At 49.0% G+C, this 12,784-nt stretch overlaps 1 protein-coding gene across 1 annotated transcript in view; it reads right to left on the bottom strand.

Moving 5' to 3' along the window:
• Nucleotides 1–12,784, bottom strand: part of LOC128268824 (probable beta-hexosaminidase fdl) — a 28,017-nt gene that overhangs the window by 3,177 nt on the left and 12,056 nt on the right. The window contains exons 2-5 of the mRNA XM_053006078.1: nucleotides 5,311–5,379; nucleotides 2,059–2,342; nucleotides 271–1,004; nucleotides 41–197 (exon numbers count right to left, since the gene is read on the bottom strand). Of these exons, the coding sequence (XP_052862038.1) occupies nucleotides 41–197; nucleotides 271–1,004; nucleotides 2,059–2,342; nucleotides 5,311–5,340 (1,205 nt within the window). The 5' untranslated portion in view covers nucleotides 5,341–5,379. The remainder of the gene's footprint in view (nucleotides 1–40; nucleotides 198–270; nucleotides 1,005–2,058; nucleotides 2,343–5,310; nucleotides 5,380–12,784) is intronic.

Raw genomic sequence — 12,784 nt, 5'->3', positions numbered from 1 at the left:
GGCCCCGGCGACGTTTGGCTTCGACGGTTGGGAGTCTTACTTAAACTTTGGCCCATCGTCGATCGCTGCCTTGTTGAGAATCTTCAGCGTCCGTTCGGCGTCATCGAACCAAACCAACTGCTGGAGCGTCGTAAGGCCATGCTTGGCGCCGAAGAATGAGTTGGCGGATATTTTCACAATCAGCACACGGGCAGAGTCTGGTGGGAAAGGAATGCCACATGGCTCAGTACTATGGCTCCGATTGGGTCCTCCTTCTCGCCGGGTACTTACGGGTCACGCTCATGTTGTAGCTCTCGTCGGTACGGAGCGTCAGGTGTATTTCGGGCGATTTTTCCACGTGCACATTCACCTCGAACACGTCCGCATCGTAGCGCTTGTCGCTGATCAGTTTGAAGAAGTGTATCTTGTTACCACCGCCCAGCCCATCGGTGCTTTGGCGTTGTTCCGCCGGAAGCCCCCCGACGGATTGGTGCTGCTCGGCCGCCTCATTCATCTCGGTGCCCAAGCTTCTCTGTTGTAACTCCGGTGGGAGAGAGTTCGCTGGCATTGCTCCCTCAATTTCTTCAAGTGTCGCTCCGTGGGACGCCATCAGGGTGCGTATTTCGGTCCGCAGGACGTCGAACGCATCGTGGAGCAGTCGTTCCACCGGCTCAAACGCGGTGCTCACTTTAATCCGCATATCGGACAGCCGGAAGCGCGACGTTTTACTACCGATCGTCGCGGCACCCGTTGGCTGGGGCCAGATGTTGATCGGGCCGCAGGTCATCGTGCACGTTCGGTACGGGATGCGTTTTGCGCCGCCATCCGCTCCTGCCGCGTGAGGTTGCTGCTGCGTTTGGGTTTGTTGCTGCGGTTGCTGTTGCTGCTGCTGTTGCTGTTGCTGCTGCTGCTGCTGCTGCTGCTGCTGGTGGTAGTTGTCGAAGTCCTCTTCTACACCGTCCACGAAGTGGTGCCGAACGCACCGATTGTTGACGCACTTGTACGTCCACGATCGTTCCATGGGGCTAACGGCAACATTCGCCAACGTTGCGTAAACGGCAAACAATCGTCGAGGAGAGAGTAAATCGAAAGAGAAAAGGAAACAAATCAAACGCTATGCTTAAACATACCGGATCTACCGGTGGATTGTGAAACGTGGTAATGTGGTATGAAACGATCGGTAAATGACCGATCATCGGTAAAGCGTTGCGAAAATGCAAATAACGCATGCTACCCATCGTAAATTTTTTTTTAAATCGATTCAATTTTAATGTTTGCTTCTAATCATATTGTTAAAATAAATTAGAAAACCTCGTTGAAAGTTATTTAACGACAAGAATTGCATTCAGTTGAATTTTTTAAATTGTTTTATCAACTTGAGTACCAAAAATGGGAACAAAACAAATTTTCAATTCTACGCCGGGTTTTGTATTTCGTATTGTGACGTCCCAAAAATGTTAATGGCCGAAGAAGTAAAACGTAAACAAAAAAGTAATATGGCAGTATGGCAATTTGTTTTTTGTTGGTCTACGGAACAGATAAGAGAATAAGTGAAATAAATTGATATTTTTCTGTAAATTTTGATGCTTCGCCCGAAATCTCGAGTTGTCATATATTTCACCGAACCGAATATCGGCGCCCTTTCATACGCCGTGAGGTATTTTTGTTTTCAAAACTAAACTCTCAAATGAGCCCTAAAGTCATAAAAATCGCCATCCGGAAGCTAATTGTACTTTATGCTTCCATTTCCGCTCATTACCGCGGTTTTATCGTTTGGGGGGCACATCGTTAAAACGGTTTCGTGCGCCCGGAGTCGTTCGTGACATTGGTAACACATTTACACGGATCGTAAACTGACGGGCGGGCGGGACACTGTTGATTATCGGAGACCGAATGTCCTTCGCACAGAGACAGATGGGCAAAAGGGAGGAATAAAACCGACACCGGACACCACATTGTTGCTGCTGGTGTGGAAAATATCCGATTTCTTGCGCGCTCGCCACAACCGAAGGGTCCTCCGCCAAGCAAGCACCCGGGTGCGGGATTCTAATTGCGTGCCATAGCAACTAAATAACTCACCTGATCGGAATCGCGTTGATTCGTGCGTTTTCACCCGTGCCGCCCAGACTGCCGAAGCTTCCTCCGTCGACGATATGCGAATTGTAGCTTCCCAGCGCGAACGGTGTGGACGGTTTGGATGACTCCGTGCTGTCCCGCCAGTAGACCACAAGCAGGCCACTGCCGAACACGAACAGTACTATGAGCGTTTTTAGTAGCGACTTTGTGAAAGCCATTTTTTTGAACAGATTTTTCAACACCGTCATCCGAATGTTGCGCGACTGCGACGAGCCTACCGAGGAGCGCTGCAAGTTGGGGAAGAAAATGTTGTTACAAAACGATAAAATTACCCTTCAGTCAATAGAACGGGCGCAGCTTAGAGACGCAATCAACGAAAAACCGAACAAAGTTAATATGATTTGAGGTGACGGTCATCTAATAATTCACAGGACGGGCGGTACGCGGGCAATTTTCGGCCGAATTCGTGGAACATTCATGATTTAATAGAGGCTTCATGGCTACACAACATCCGCATGCAAGTGTGGCTTATAACACAACCGTCCCATGGTCGGTCGGTCGGTCGATCAATCAATCAATCAAACGGCTCCCAAATTGATTATAAGAATATGTCAATCGCGTACCGACGGACATTGAAATGGCCGAAATGGCGGCGGCAACCGTGCCGCCTTCGAAACTTCCAGGCAGCGCCGCATTTATAAGGACATTTATTGACATTTATTTCCGGCAACCATACGGAGCCGGTTTCGGAGTTGCTGGAATATTGATGCCCCGTCGATATTTCTGATTCATTTTGTTTCTTTTTTTAACTTTTATTCGGGTGAAGGTACACGCGAGGCAATTGTAAATTAAATTTAATACCTCGTACGCTAAATGTGGCGCTCTGTACGCGATTAATTGCCGCCGTATCAAGTGTCTCGGGTGGGTGCGCACAAAGGACCAAGTTCGGGCGGCTCATAGAGTCTCGCGGGGACATTGTCATGGCCGGGGCTGTGAAACATTGGTGGCGTACTGTGTGTGACGCACACTGATTCTGTTCAGTAGAGCCGAAAATAGAAATTATGCAGGAAGAATCACGGCAGATCACTTTACTGACAATTTTAGCCCGGAATACCCGGCAGCTCCGGCAGTCGGATCTGGCGCCCCTCCTAATTGGAGACCAATTATTGAATACTTTTGTGCAGCCACGGGCCTCGCCTCCGTGCCAGGACATTAGTTGGCGAGCACTACTCGCGGGGCGGCGTTAATATTGCACAGATAGTGAAGTCGAAAAAGGCCGAGTCCGGCGGAGAGAACGTGGCCAAAATGATGCCGAAAGAGGCGAAAAGGTGGAAAAGTTTTCTGATTACACCACCTCGGCAGGTGCGGCGCGCCGCGTTGCCACTAATCAGACGAGCGATGGGTGCCAAAACCGGGCCAACTTCAAACACGGTCCTGCTGTTCCGTCAAACTGGCGCTGGCTGGCGGCCGCAGCGTGTAAACGTCAGCCCGTGGCTGGTGGTGGCACATAAAAAGAGATAACTGAGGAGCCATCGCGCGCTGGGCAAAAATAAAGAACTTCACTTCGAAGGACTCCAGGAGCCTGGGCACCTGGAGAGGCACCAACCCCAAACACACACACACACAACCTGAGTGATTATTATTAGCAGAGGAACAAAGATATCAACACTAATGAGAAAAGTCCACCGAGCGCGGAAGGATCCTTCGCTCTTTCATGTACGAACCATCCTCCGCGAGGTGTGACATGTGTGCGCCTGGGGAGACGAGAATCGGATTGTGGTCACAAATTATTCTTTAATAAGGAGAAATCTGTCCTCTCGCCTCCGGTCCGTTAGGATGCTTCACGACGTTCCGCTTTTTGCCTAGCCAAGCGGGAGCCTCTCAAACGGAAGATTGGCCTAAAAGAGCAACAGAGCAAAGGGGAAGGTACCGAAAAATCAGCAGAGAAAGTTAAAGGGGAAAAAAACATGCAACACTTCTTAGCTCATCCAACTTGTAGAGATAATTTCACGAAATTGCAACTACATTATCGATCACGAGAAGCCCCTACAGTGCAGGTTAAAAAAGTTTTCACACGGAGCAGTCCTCGACACGGGTTGATCAGCACAGAGAAGCAGAGAAAATTGACCCTAATAAAATACATGATAATATTTTAATTTAAGTAGGTAATTTTTGAATTACTCATACTTAATTTTTGAACATAAAGCAATTATGTCATTATTTTATCACTATGAAAGGATAATCAGTATAATTTCTATAAACTTGCAACTAGAGTAGGCTGTGCTCAGGAACAGCTTCCTTTGATCCTTTCACGATTGACGTCGGCTATGGCGAAATGTAAGTGTCAGAATCACTTGTCAACATAGTATGCTTTGTTGTGTAAGTCTCCAAACGTGTGCTTGGAAAAGTTTTGAACCATTTTTAAGAAAGGACGAATTAGGTGCTTGCTACGCATCTCTTTCCTTTAAATCAAACCCAAATTCTATTCAATGTGCTGGATCTCTAACTATCCTGCGACCTGCGGTTCAAAATTGACTAAGATGTGAAACTTTTGACCTCCCGTGTAGGTGACCATCGATAGAGTGGTGCCGCTAATCTAGCGCCCGCGAGTGGTACATGCTTTTAACACCCGAAACATGAGACTACAAGAAATATTACAGCCTCCCCTCATCATGGGTACTTGCGGGAATTTGACCAAAATGACCGACAGCATCTTTACTTTCTCACAGTCGATTTTTTTTGGCACGACTTAATGGAAGAGATCAAACTTCCGCTGTTTTTTGTTGCTGCCAAGTGTTCCGCAAGTCGGGCCCAAGAGTGGCTCGCAAGCGAAAGTGACGCCGATGACGTCGACGTCGTCTCACAAAAGACCCCCCTGTGTGTAATTAAATTTGTTTCGAATGAATCAGGCGATTGTCGGTGGGGTTGGCCAGCGAAAAGTGTGCCTCTCTCTGGCTTCGCGCGTAATGGCGAAAGTGTGACTACGTTAATGTTTTTGAGGGGGCCACCGCAGGATTGAGCATGTGTGTTTGTGTGTTGCGTAAATTCTGATTCCGCAAACACTTTCGCCATCACACGTCATCGCACACAATGATCAGGTCTAGGAGTGGCGGGCAAATTTAAAGCAGATTAACAGAAATCGATGGCGGGCAAGCAATCTAAGAACTACGATATCGAGCACTGAGGAACTAAACTGAGGAATGCTAAATGAAACAAACGCTTCAAAAATAACATACAAACAAAACGAACGCTTACCCTGCTGCCGTAATCGTGTGATAGTAACATATTGTTGCCCTGTTTTGTAAAAACATTTGCACACAGAACCTATAACGACACAGAATAAAGGGTTTGACAAATAAATGAAACAGTGGGAAACAGTGGGATTGCAATTGCCGAGCCACTAGAACATGGTGAGCACAAAATTAGTAACCAAACAAACGAAACTAGGACAACGTACGCGAGTTATGTACAAACACAAGGAACGAAGGGGCAAATCGGTTTAAAATTTCAACAACTCTCACCGATTATGGACAGGTTAATGGGATTGTCATTATAGGTACACACTATCTCTCGCCGCACACCGCACCGGGCGCCCGGCTTGGAGCGCCAGGCAAATGAGAAAATGAAAACTCGAAACAACATAATCCAAACCGCATTATCGCTAGCATTAACATCTAGCTTCCCTGCACGGAGAGAACGAAACGAAAAAACCGACAAAAACCCACTCGGTGCACCATTGCACGGTGATCCGACGCGCGTCCTTATGGTATCTCGTCCGTTCTCCGGATCCAATTGGGCCGTGACCGGGCGGAGTGTGAAAAAATAACGAGAATTATTCATACCGCTTTACTCCATCCATGGGGAGGCCGAGCCCGAGCCAGCATGAGCCACCATTCTGCAGTTCCCGGTTCCGGGTTTCGTTGGTGGCACCGTGTGGCACCCGAAAGACTTAGCCGACCCAGCAGCCGAGCCGAGGCCAAGTAGGTAGAAAGACAGTAGAAGAAAATGAAGCATCTCAAAATCGCTGCCTTTGCATACCTGGCCCTCGCACCTGGATGGACTCTTTCCCAGCACGAGGCAAGATCCGGCCGGTTGGAAGAGAGCCGCCACCAGCAGAGATCTTTGGCGTGTCAGCCGGGGGCCCGCGGCCCGGGCCGGGTGAAATGAATTGCGAAATTTCAATCTATCCGGAATAATTGAATTGGAATTAGGCGCTAGTCGTCCGCTGAATTCGGCGTGGCGAGACAACAGCAACCGACACACACAGTAGTAGTTCCGGAACGGGAACCAACGGGAGGTTCGCCGGCCAGTGCGATCGGGGTGATGTGATTTGTGGTACAGCGGTGACTTCGAGATGGGTCTCAGGTCACCGGCGTGTGCTCGCGACTGACGAAAGCGGAAACACACATAGTGATGTTCCGCGAAAGATGGACGCATCAATCTTCGAACTTATTTGGTCTCGATTTCTTTTTTTTCGGACGTTAAGAGCACTGCTTCTGTTTGTGAAGCATTTTTTCGGGTGGCAAATCTTCGCAGATCATGATTGTTCCACAAAATGATAATAATGGTTTATGTTCAAACAATGAGTCTTGACGATCGCGATACTATTGATAGCGAAGTTTGTCAAGAAATGTTCGGAGATTTAGTTTGAGAATAGGGTAACAATGAACCAAGTCATGATAAATAATTTGATCATGATAAAAAAGGCCATTTTAGCAAAGTTTCTCGAGGTCAAGGATAATAAATAAATAATCATAAAATAGGTAACGAGAATGATTTCAAATTCGAATTTGTTAGTTTCGAATTAGTTTTTTTTAGTTTAGTTTTTTTATTTTAGTTATTCGAATTAGTTTTTTAACAAATCACAACCGCAATTAAGGAGCATGAATAAATAAATAAATTAGGTCATCACTGACCCGCGGACGGTGGGATTCGGAGTTTAGAGCATACTTTTGAACAAAACAGATGTCACGAACGATGATGGCCCAAGAAAGTGATTTCTTTGTCAAACTGTGGCCTGAGACAACTACACAAACCCCGCTACTTCGCGGATAGCTGGCCACCGGGGCAGGAAGGGTTACGTAAAGAATCCCACTGCCAGACACTTATAAGGGAGGAGGTTTTATTTTTACACCACGAACCAATCAATACTTTGGCGGAAGCCGCGAAAGCGAAAGGATTCGTCGTTCGTCTTCGATTGATAGCGCACTCGCTGACGGTGGTCCCGTCGCGCGTGTGTGTGAGTGTGTTGTCAACCCAGTCTGGGGTCAGTATAGGAGTCACCCGCTTGCTTGCAGTCATTACGAAACGAATGCATCTGAACTTTACCTTTCAACAAACTTCATCACTCGCGCGGAGATCCCGAGTTATCTCCAGGAGTCACGCTACAGGAACACACGTGTAACACAGCGCGCGCACGATAGTATGGGTCCAAACCGGTCATCAAATGGGGCGATGTGCACCACAACGCACCAAACTAACCGAACCGGCAACGGGCCACCAACTGAAAGGAGTACCCTTGCCGGACGAACCCAAAACCCACACGTCTCAGCGACGAGGAGGACTCCCGGAAAACGAAAGGTGCGTGTGACCCCCGTTTTTAGGGGTCCGCAAAATCGCCCAACGATGGGATGGCAAAGGATAAAAAAAGGTTTAAAAAATAGATACTCCCCGTGACCCGGCAAAGGATACGCAAATCGGGCGCAATGGCTCAGAGAGGGTACGCCAGCCACAAATCCGGTGCCGAAACCGGTGCCGGTGCGGACGGTGCGTGAAAACTATCAAACGGTGCGTGTTACAACGTGCCGCGCCGTGCGTGCGTGTGTGCAAGCAACGGAATTCCTGCCGCTGAGCCTCTGACCGAAGCCCGATGGGTGCGAAGCCGAAGCGGCTTCGTGCGGCGCCCGAGTGAGTGAGAAAATCGCGAAGGTGTAAACTTTCTCTCTTTCTCATTCGTCGAGGACATGCCGACAGGATACGCGCCCAGGGGGGGAACGAAAGATACAGACACAGGACGACGACGACGACGTCGGACGGATGGTTTCCCGCCACGAGCGCGCAGTCGGAACCGTCAGTCGACTCGCAGGAAGTGCCGAGTGCGGGTGCAGGTGCGTTGGCCTCTCCGAAAACTGTCCTGTGGCGCGCGCGCCGTGTACGAAAGTTGGGGGGCCAGCTACATCCCTCGGTGGTTGTTCTGTGTTTCGTAAGTGCGCCAATAAGCTCAATAGAAAGGGGGGCCGATAGACACCCGGCCGGGCCCTCTAAGGACTCTTGAGCCCGTTCGCGTGAATTACGTACCCACCTGCGGACGGCCACTTTGTTGTGATCGTCCGATTGCCATCCCAACGGACGTCACACAATCCACGCTTCTCCGGTGACCTTTAGCCACCGCGAGAGGAAGCGACCCTCGGCGGAGTTGGAACGCGCGTCATCGGGCCGGCCCGAGTGGGCCCCGTTGATGTCCACCGTGGCCGGCTGTGTGTTGTCTCGTCTCTCTCACACACTCTACAGTTTACCGGAACACACTACTGGATGGGCCCCCCGAAAACTTTCTCCTTTGGAGCGGCCGCCCTTCAGAGACGCTGGGGAAGGCTTCGGCATCCAGTCGGTGGGGAGCCGGCATTCGGCACGTTCCGTGTCTCACTCTCTCTCCTCGACGCACTCTCTCCTCGGTGGCGTGCCGTGGCCCACAGCCGGGACCCGAACCGGGTGGTTTTGGTCCGACGGTCAGTCTTCATTAGCCTTCGGCGGTGTACGTTGGTCGGCAGGACCCAATTCACCGGAAGTGACCATCGTCGTCGTCGGTGTGACCGTTTGTCGATGTTTTCGCGCCATTTACGCCAAGCAGTGCCGTGGTGGGTTGATGTGTTAATGTCGAAATTCGGCAGCATAATCGATACGATGCATAATGTGGAGCGCCCCCAGCCTCGGGCTTTTTGGGGGTGAAAATGTCCGTGTCCGTGATTTGCCGAGAACCGGTGGTCGTGGGGTCGCCGCCCCGAATGTGATTCGATTATTCACCGAGCAAGCGAGCGAGTTTTCGAGTCACAAACAACATCACACGGGCGCAGTGAAAGCCGGAGACGGAGCTCGGGGAAGCAAAAGTGCCTTCTAAGCAGCGTTGGAAAAGCCAGTGACTCGGGGGAAATAGTGGAAAGATTGAATCTTCATCGGCGGGGACGGTGAAGGCGTTTCCGGAGTGAAGCTAATGGGCGTCCAATCGATACGTTACTCGATTTATTTGGATCGATCCTGCGAAGCTTGAATCGAGCTTACAAATGGTGGTCCTGAATGACGAATGAGGTGGTTGAAGTGTACGTAAACTGGTATTTTGCCATCGATACCATCAGGAATATTAGGTCCAGAACGCTAGGCTCTTGATATCGGTTACGATTCCCGAAAAGATCATCGAGGATCACCGATTCGATCGATTGTTTTTAAAACTACTGCGTGTGCTACATAAGTCAATAAATCCAGAAGTGTACACATTATTAACAAAAAGTGTTCTCTCCGATTGGGCTACCCAAACGATGCAGGCAAGCTTAGGCCCGGTCCAAACTTCATTAAAAGGTAGGAAAGCTCGGAGAGAGAGCGCCCCACCAGAAAAGTGCCCGCGTGCCCGAGTCAGGTTAATAATTTATATTTCGCGTGCTCCCGAGGTCTGTGTGTGTGTGCGTTAAAAGCGGATTCCCAGCGGAAACCCCTTACGATACCTGCTACTGCTAATGCACACTACAACCCCGGTACTAGGCTGATTGGACGCACCCTAGGTCATCATCGCGACGCCACCGGCTGTCGAAACACGATGGATGATGGACGAAAGGCAGGGTACACGTTTTATTACAGCACGGCACACGGGGTGAGGCACAAATTGCTGTCTTGCCCGAAAGCCCGATCACGGCTCGGGCCGGCCACGCCGGAAGTTACATTTTCGTACCGTCGCCTGTACGCCTGATTTTTGACACCGACTTCCGACGAAACATTATGGGCGCTGGCACCAGGCCACTATTTCCGCTTCCGGCCTCGGGTCACTTACGCGTCGCGGTTGTACCAGGGCCACATGGTCCCCAAAAATGGGTACATTATTTATGAGGGAAGCTAATAACCCAAACCACCAAATCCACCATGGAGCGCGACTCCATTTGGAGAAGGCAGAGAGATTGATGGGGTCAAGGTGGTTCTCGTTCGTGTTGCACGAATGATAAACTAAACATTTTTATAACATGTTTATACCGCGGATACGATAACGGCGTCTTAGCGTCTTTTCCTTTTCAATCTCCCCGAACTGTCAACGGAAGGGGAGACACTTTTTAGTTTCGCGAACAAACCAAGCAGTCCACGAAAGTGAAATTTACATCTTTATGTCACTTCATCGCGGCGACCAGCGAGAGGTCAGAGTAGTCCACGCGAATACTGGTCGTAGTGCACATTGGAAGACGCGCTCTGGCAAGTGAAAGTATTCAAAAGAATGCAAAACCGAATGGGACCGCTCCGGAACTACCTTTTTAGCATTATCCTGCGGCGTTATCGCTGTTTTATAATATTAGGTTGGCTAAAAAGTCATCTACGTTTTTTTCGTGAAGTTCAAAACATTATTTAAGATATTTTCAATTGTCCGATTTGCGTCTAATATGCACCATTTTGTTAGAAAATTTGTTGCCTCTTTAAAAATACCTTTATAATGTCTCTCTTGTAGAAGGCTAAGTCGTTATTGACGAAAAGCTTGAGCGGTCCATTTTCACATTCCTTTTTTGATCTCAGTTTTTCATCACACAGGAAATTTTGTAATGCGCGAAAAAGGTGTCAATCGTTTAGTGCAAGGTCCGCACTATACGGTGAATGCATTAAAACTTCCCAACCAAGCTCCCGGACTTTCTGGCGAATCACTAAAGACGTGCGTCACATTTCGTTGTCCTGGTGGAACACAAAACCTCTTCCGTTGGCCGATTCTGGTCGGTTCTGGTCAATCATTAACATCAAATGGTGCAGTAATTGACAGTAGGGATCTGAATTTAGTGTTTGGCTACACGGAAGCAACTCACAATAAACGATTCCTTTCAAGTCCCACCATATACCCAATAAAACTTTCTTAGCCGTTATTTCTGGTTTGGCCACTGGTTAAGCTGCTTCACCACGCTTACACCACGACCGATTTCACACAATATTGTCGTAAGTGACCCATTTCTCATCCCCAGTATCCATCCGTTTAAGAAATGATTCGATTTCGTTCCGTTTGACCAAAACTTCGCCGATGACCATTCGATCCATGTTTCTTGGTGTAAATAGGGTGGCTCCCAAACGTCGAGCTTTTTTGTAAATCCAGCTTTGTGCAAATGGCTTACAACTATTTGATAGTTAATCTTAAGCTCTGACTACTAACATGCCGATCAACTTTGATTACTTCTGTGATTTTATCGACATTTTCGATTACGTATCGGCCTAGACTTTAACATAAAAAATAACTGAAACAGGTCGACGGAACCAAAATTGCACCTATCTAGATATTAGAGTATCGGCACCACAAATACCATGCAAAATTTAAGCGCCCTGGCCTGAATTTTCGTCTTTTTCGGACAAAAACTGTAAAATGTACCGAATTTTCCCTTCGTTGACCTCCATTGTTAACACCCTGTAACTCACAATCGAATGGAACAAACAAAAAACAATGAAAGCATTTTTCTAAGTGTAAAGTATCAGCTTTAAAATGAGCCTAAACTTGAAACTGTACGATCGATACTTCACGAGATATCGAACACTAAAGGCATCCACCTAGAAAACAATGGATTTCTTTTTAGCCAACCCAATATTTTCGATCCATCGTAGACAAAACAGACGAAAGTGACCGAATCGAGTGAATAAAATAGTGGGGCGCAGTGTTAGTATCGGACACGGACACCATGGCGGCATCGCATAGGAAAAACTCGGGGAAAGTGTGAAAACCGTTCGATTGGCACACGCGGACAGAGTGCAGAGTGCGCGAGATTTGGCTGCGAATTCGGCGGCATGTCCTTAAAACGTCTCGCCGTCGTATCGGCCGTCGGTTCGCACAACAGCTTCAACAATCAGACCATCTCGTACGTCAGCTCGTACAGTGGCCAGCTGGCCAGCAGTAGTAGTAACAACGGCGGCGGCGTCCTCGACCCGACCGCCATCGGATCGTCCACGGGCTCCGGTATCCGGGCGGCCGGTAGTCACCATCACCAGGGACTGCAGACGATGCGCCCCGGGGCGAACCTGCATGGCAACGTGAACATCATGCTAGGCGGGTAAGTGATACGCCATCCCATGGGGGGTATGGACCGAAGGGTATGGACGGACCACCCCGCCAAAAAACACCACCCGGCGGCTGACGTTCGCGTGTCATATTTTATTTCTCGTTCCACTAAATTGATTAGTTTCCCCCCACCGGGTTGCGGCCCTGCCGTCCAATTTGCGGACGCGCCAAAAACAAATGTCATGCGCGCCCGGCCGGACTCGAGAGCCTGGTTTTGTAATCGTTTACTTTTGACACGAGACACACACACAGAGAGTGGCGGTCTGAGTGGCCAGGCCATAATGATGGGAGGAAGGCTGCGTGGCCGAGGCTGAGGCGTGGGGAAAGAGAAATTCATTACGACATCACGCCACACGCTGGCGGGTTTTTGTTAAATCGCATTGCTGAAAAGCGCAAGTCGCAATACAAGTTGTTGGGGCGCCCTCAAGGAGCTCGGAGATTCAAACGATTTTGACG

Source organism: Anopheles cruzii, chromosome 2 (assembly GCF_943734635.1).
Source record: "Anopheles cruzii chromosome 2, idAnoCruzAS_RS32_06, whole genome shotgun sequence".
NCBI classification, from domain to species: domain Eukaryota; kingdom Metazoa; phylum Arthropoda; class Insecta; order Diptera; family Culicidae; genus Anopheles; species Anopheles cruzii.
The sequence above is the reverse complement of the archived record's forward strand: the minus strand, read 5'-3'. Positions and strand labels throughout refer to the sequence as shown.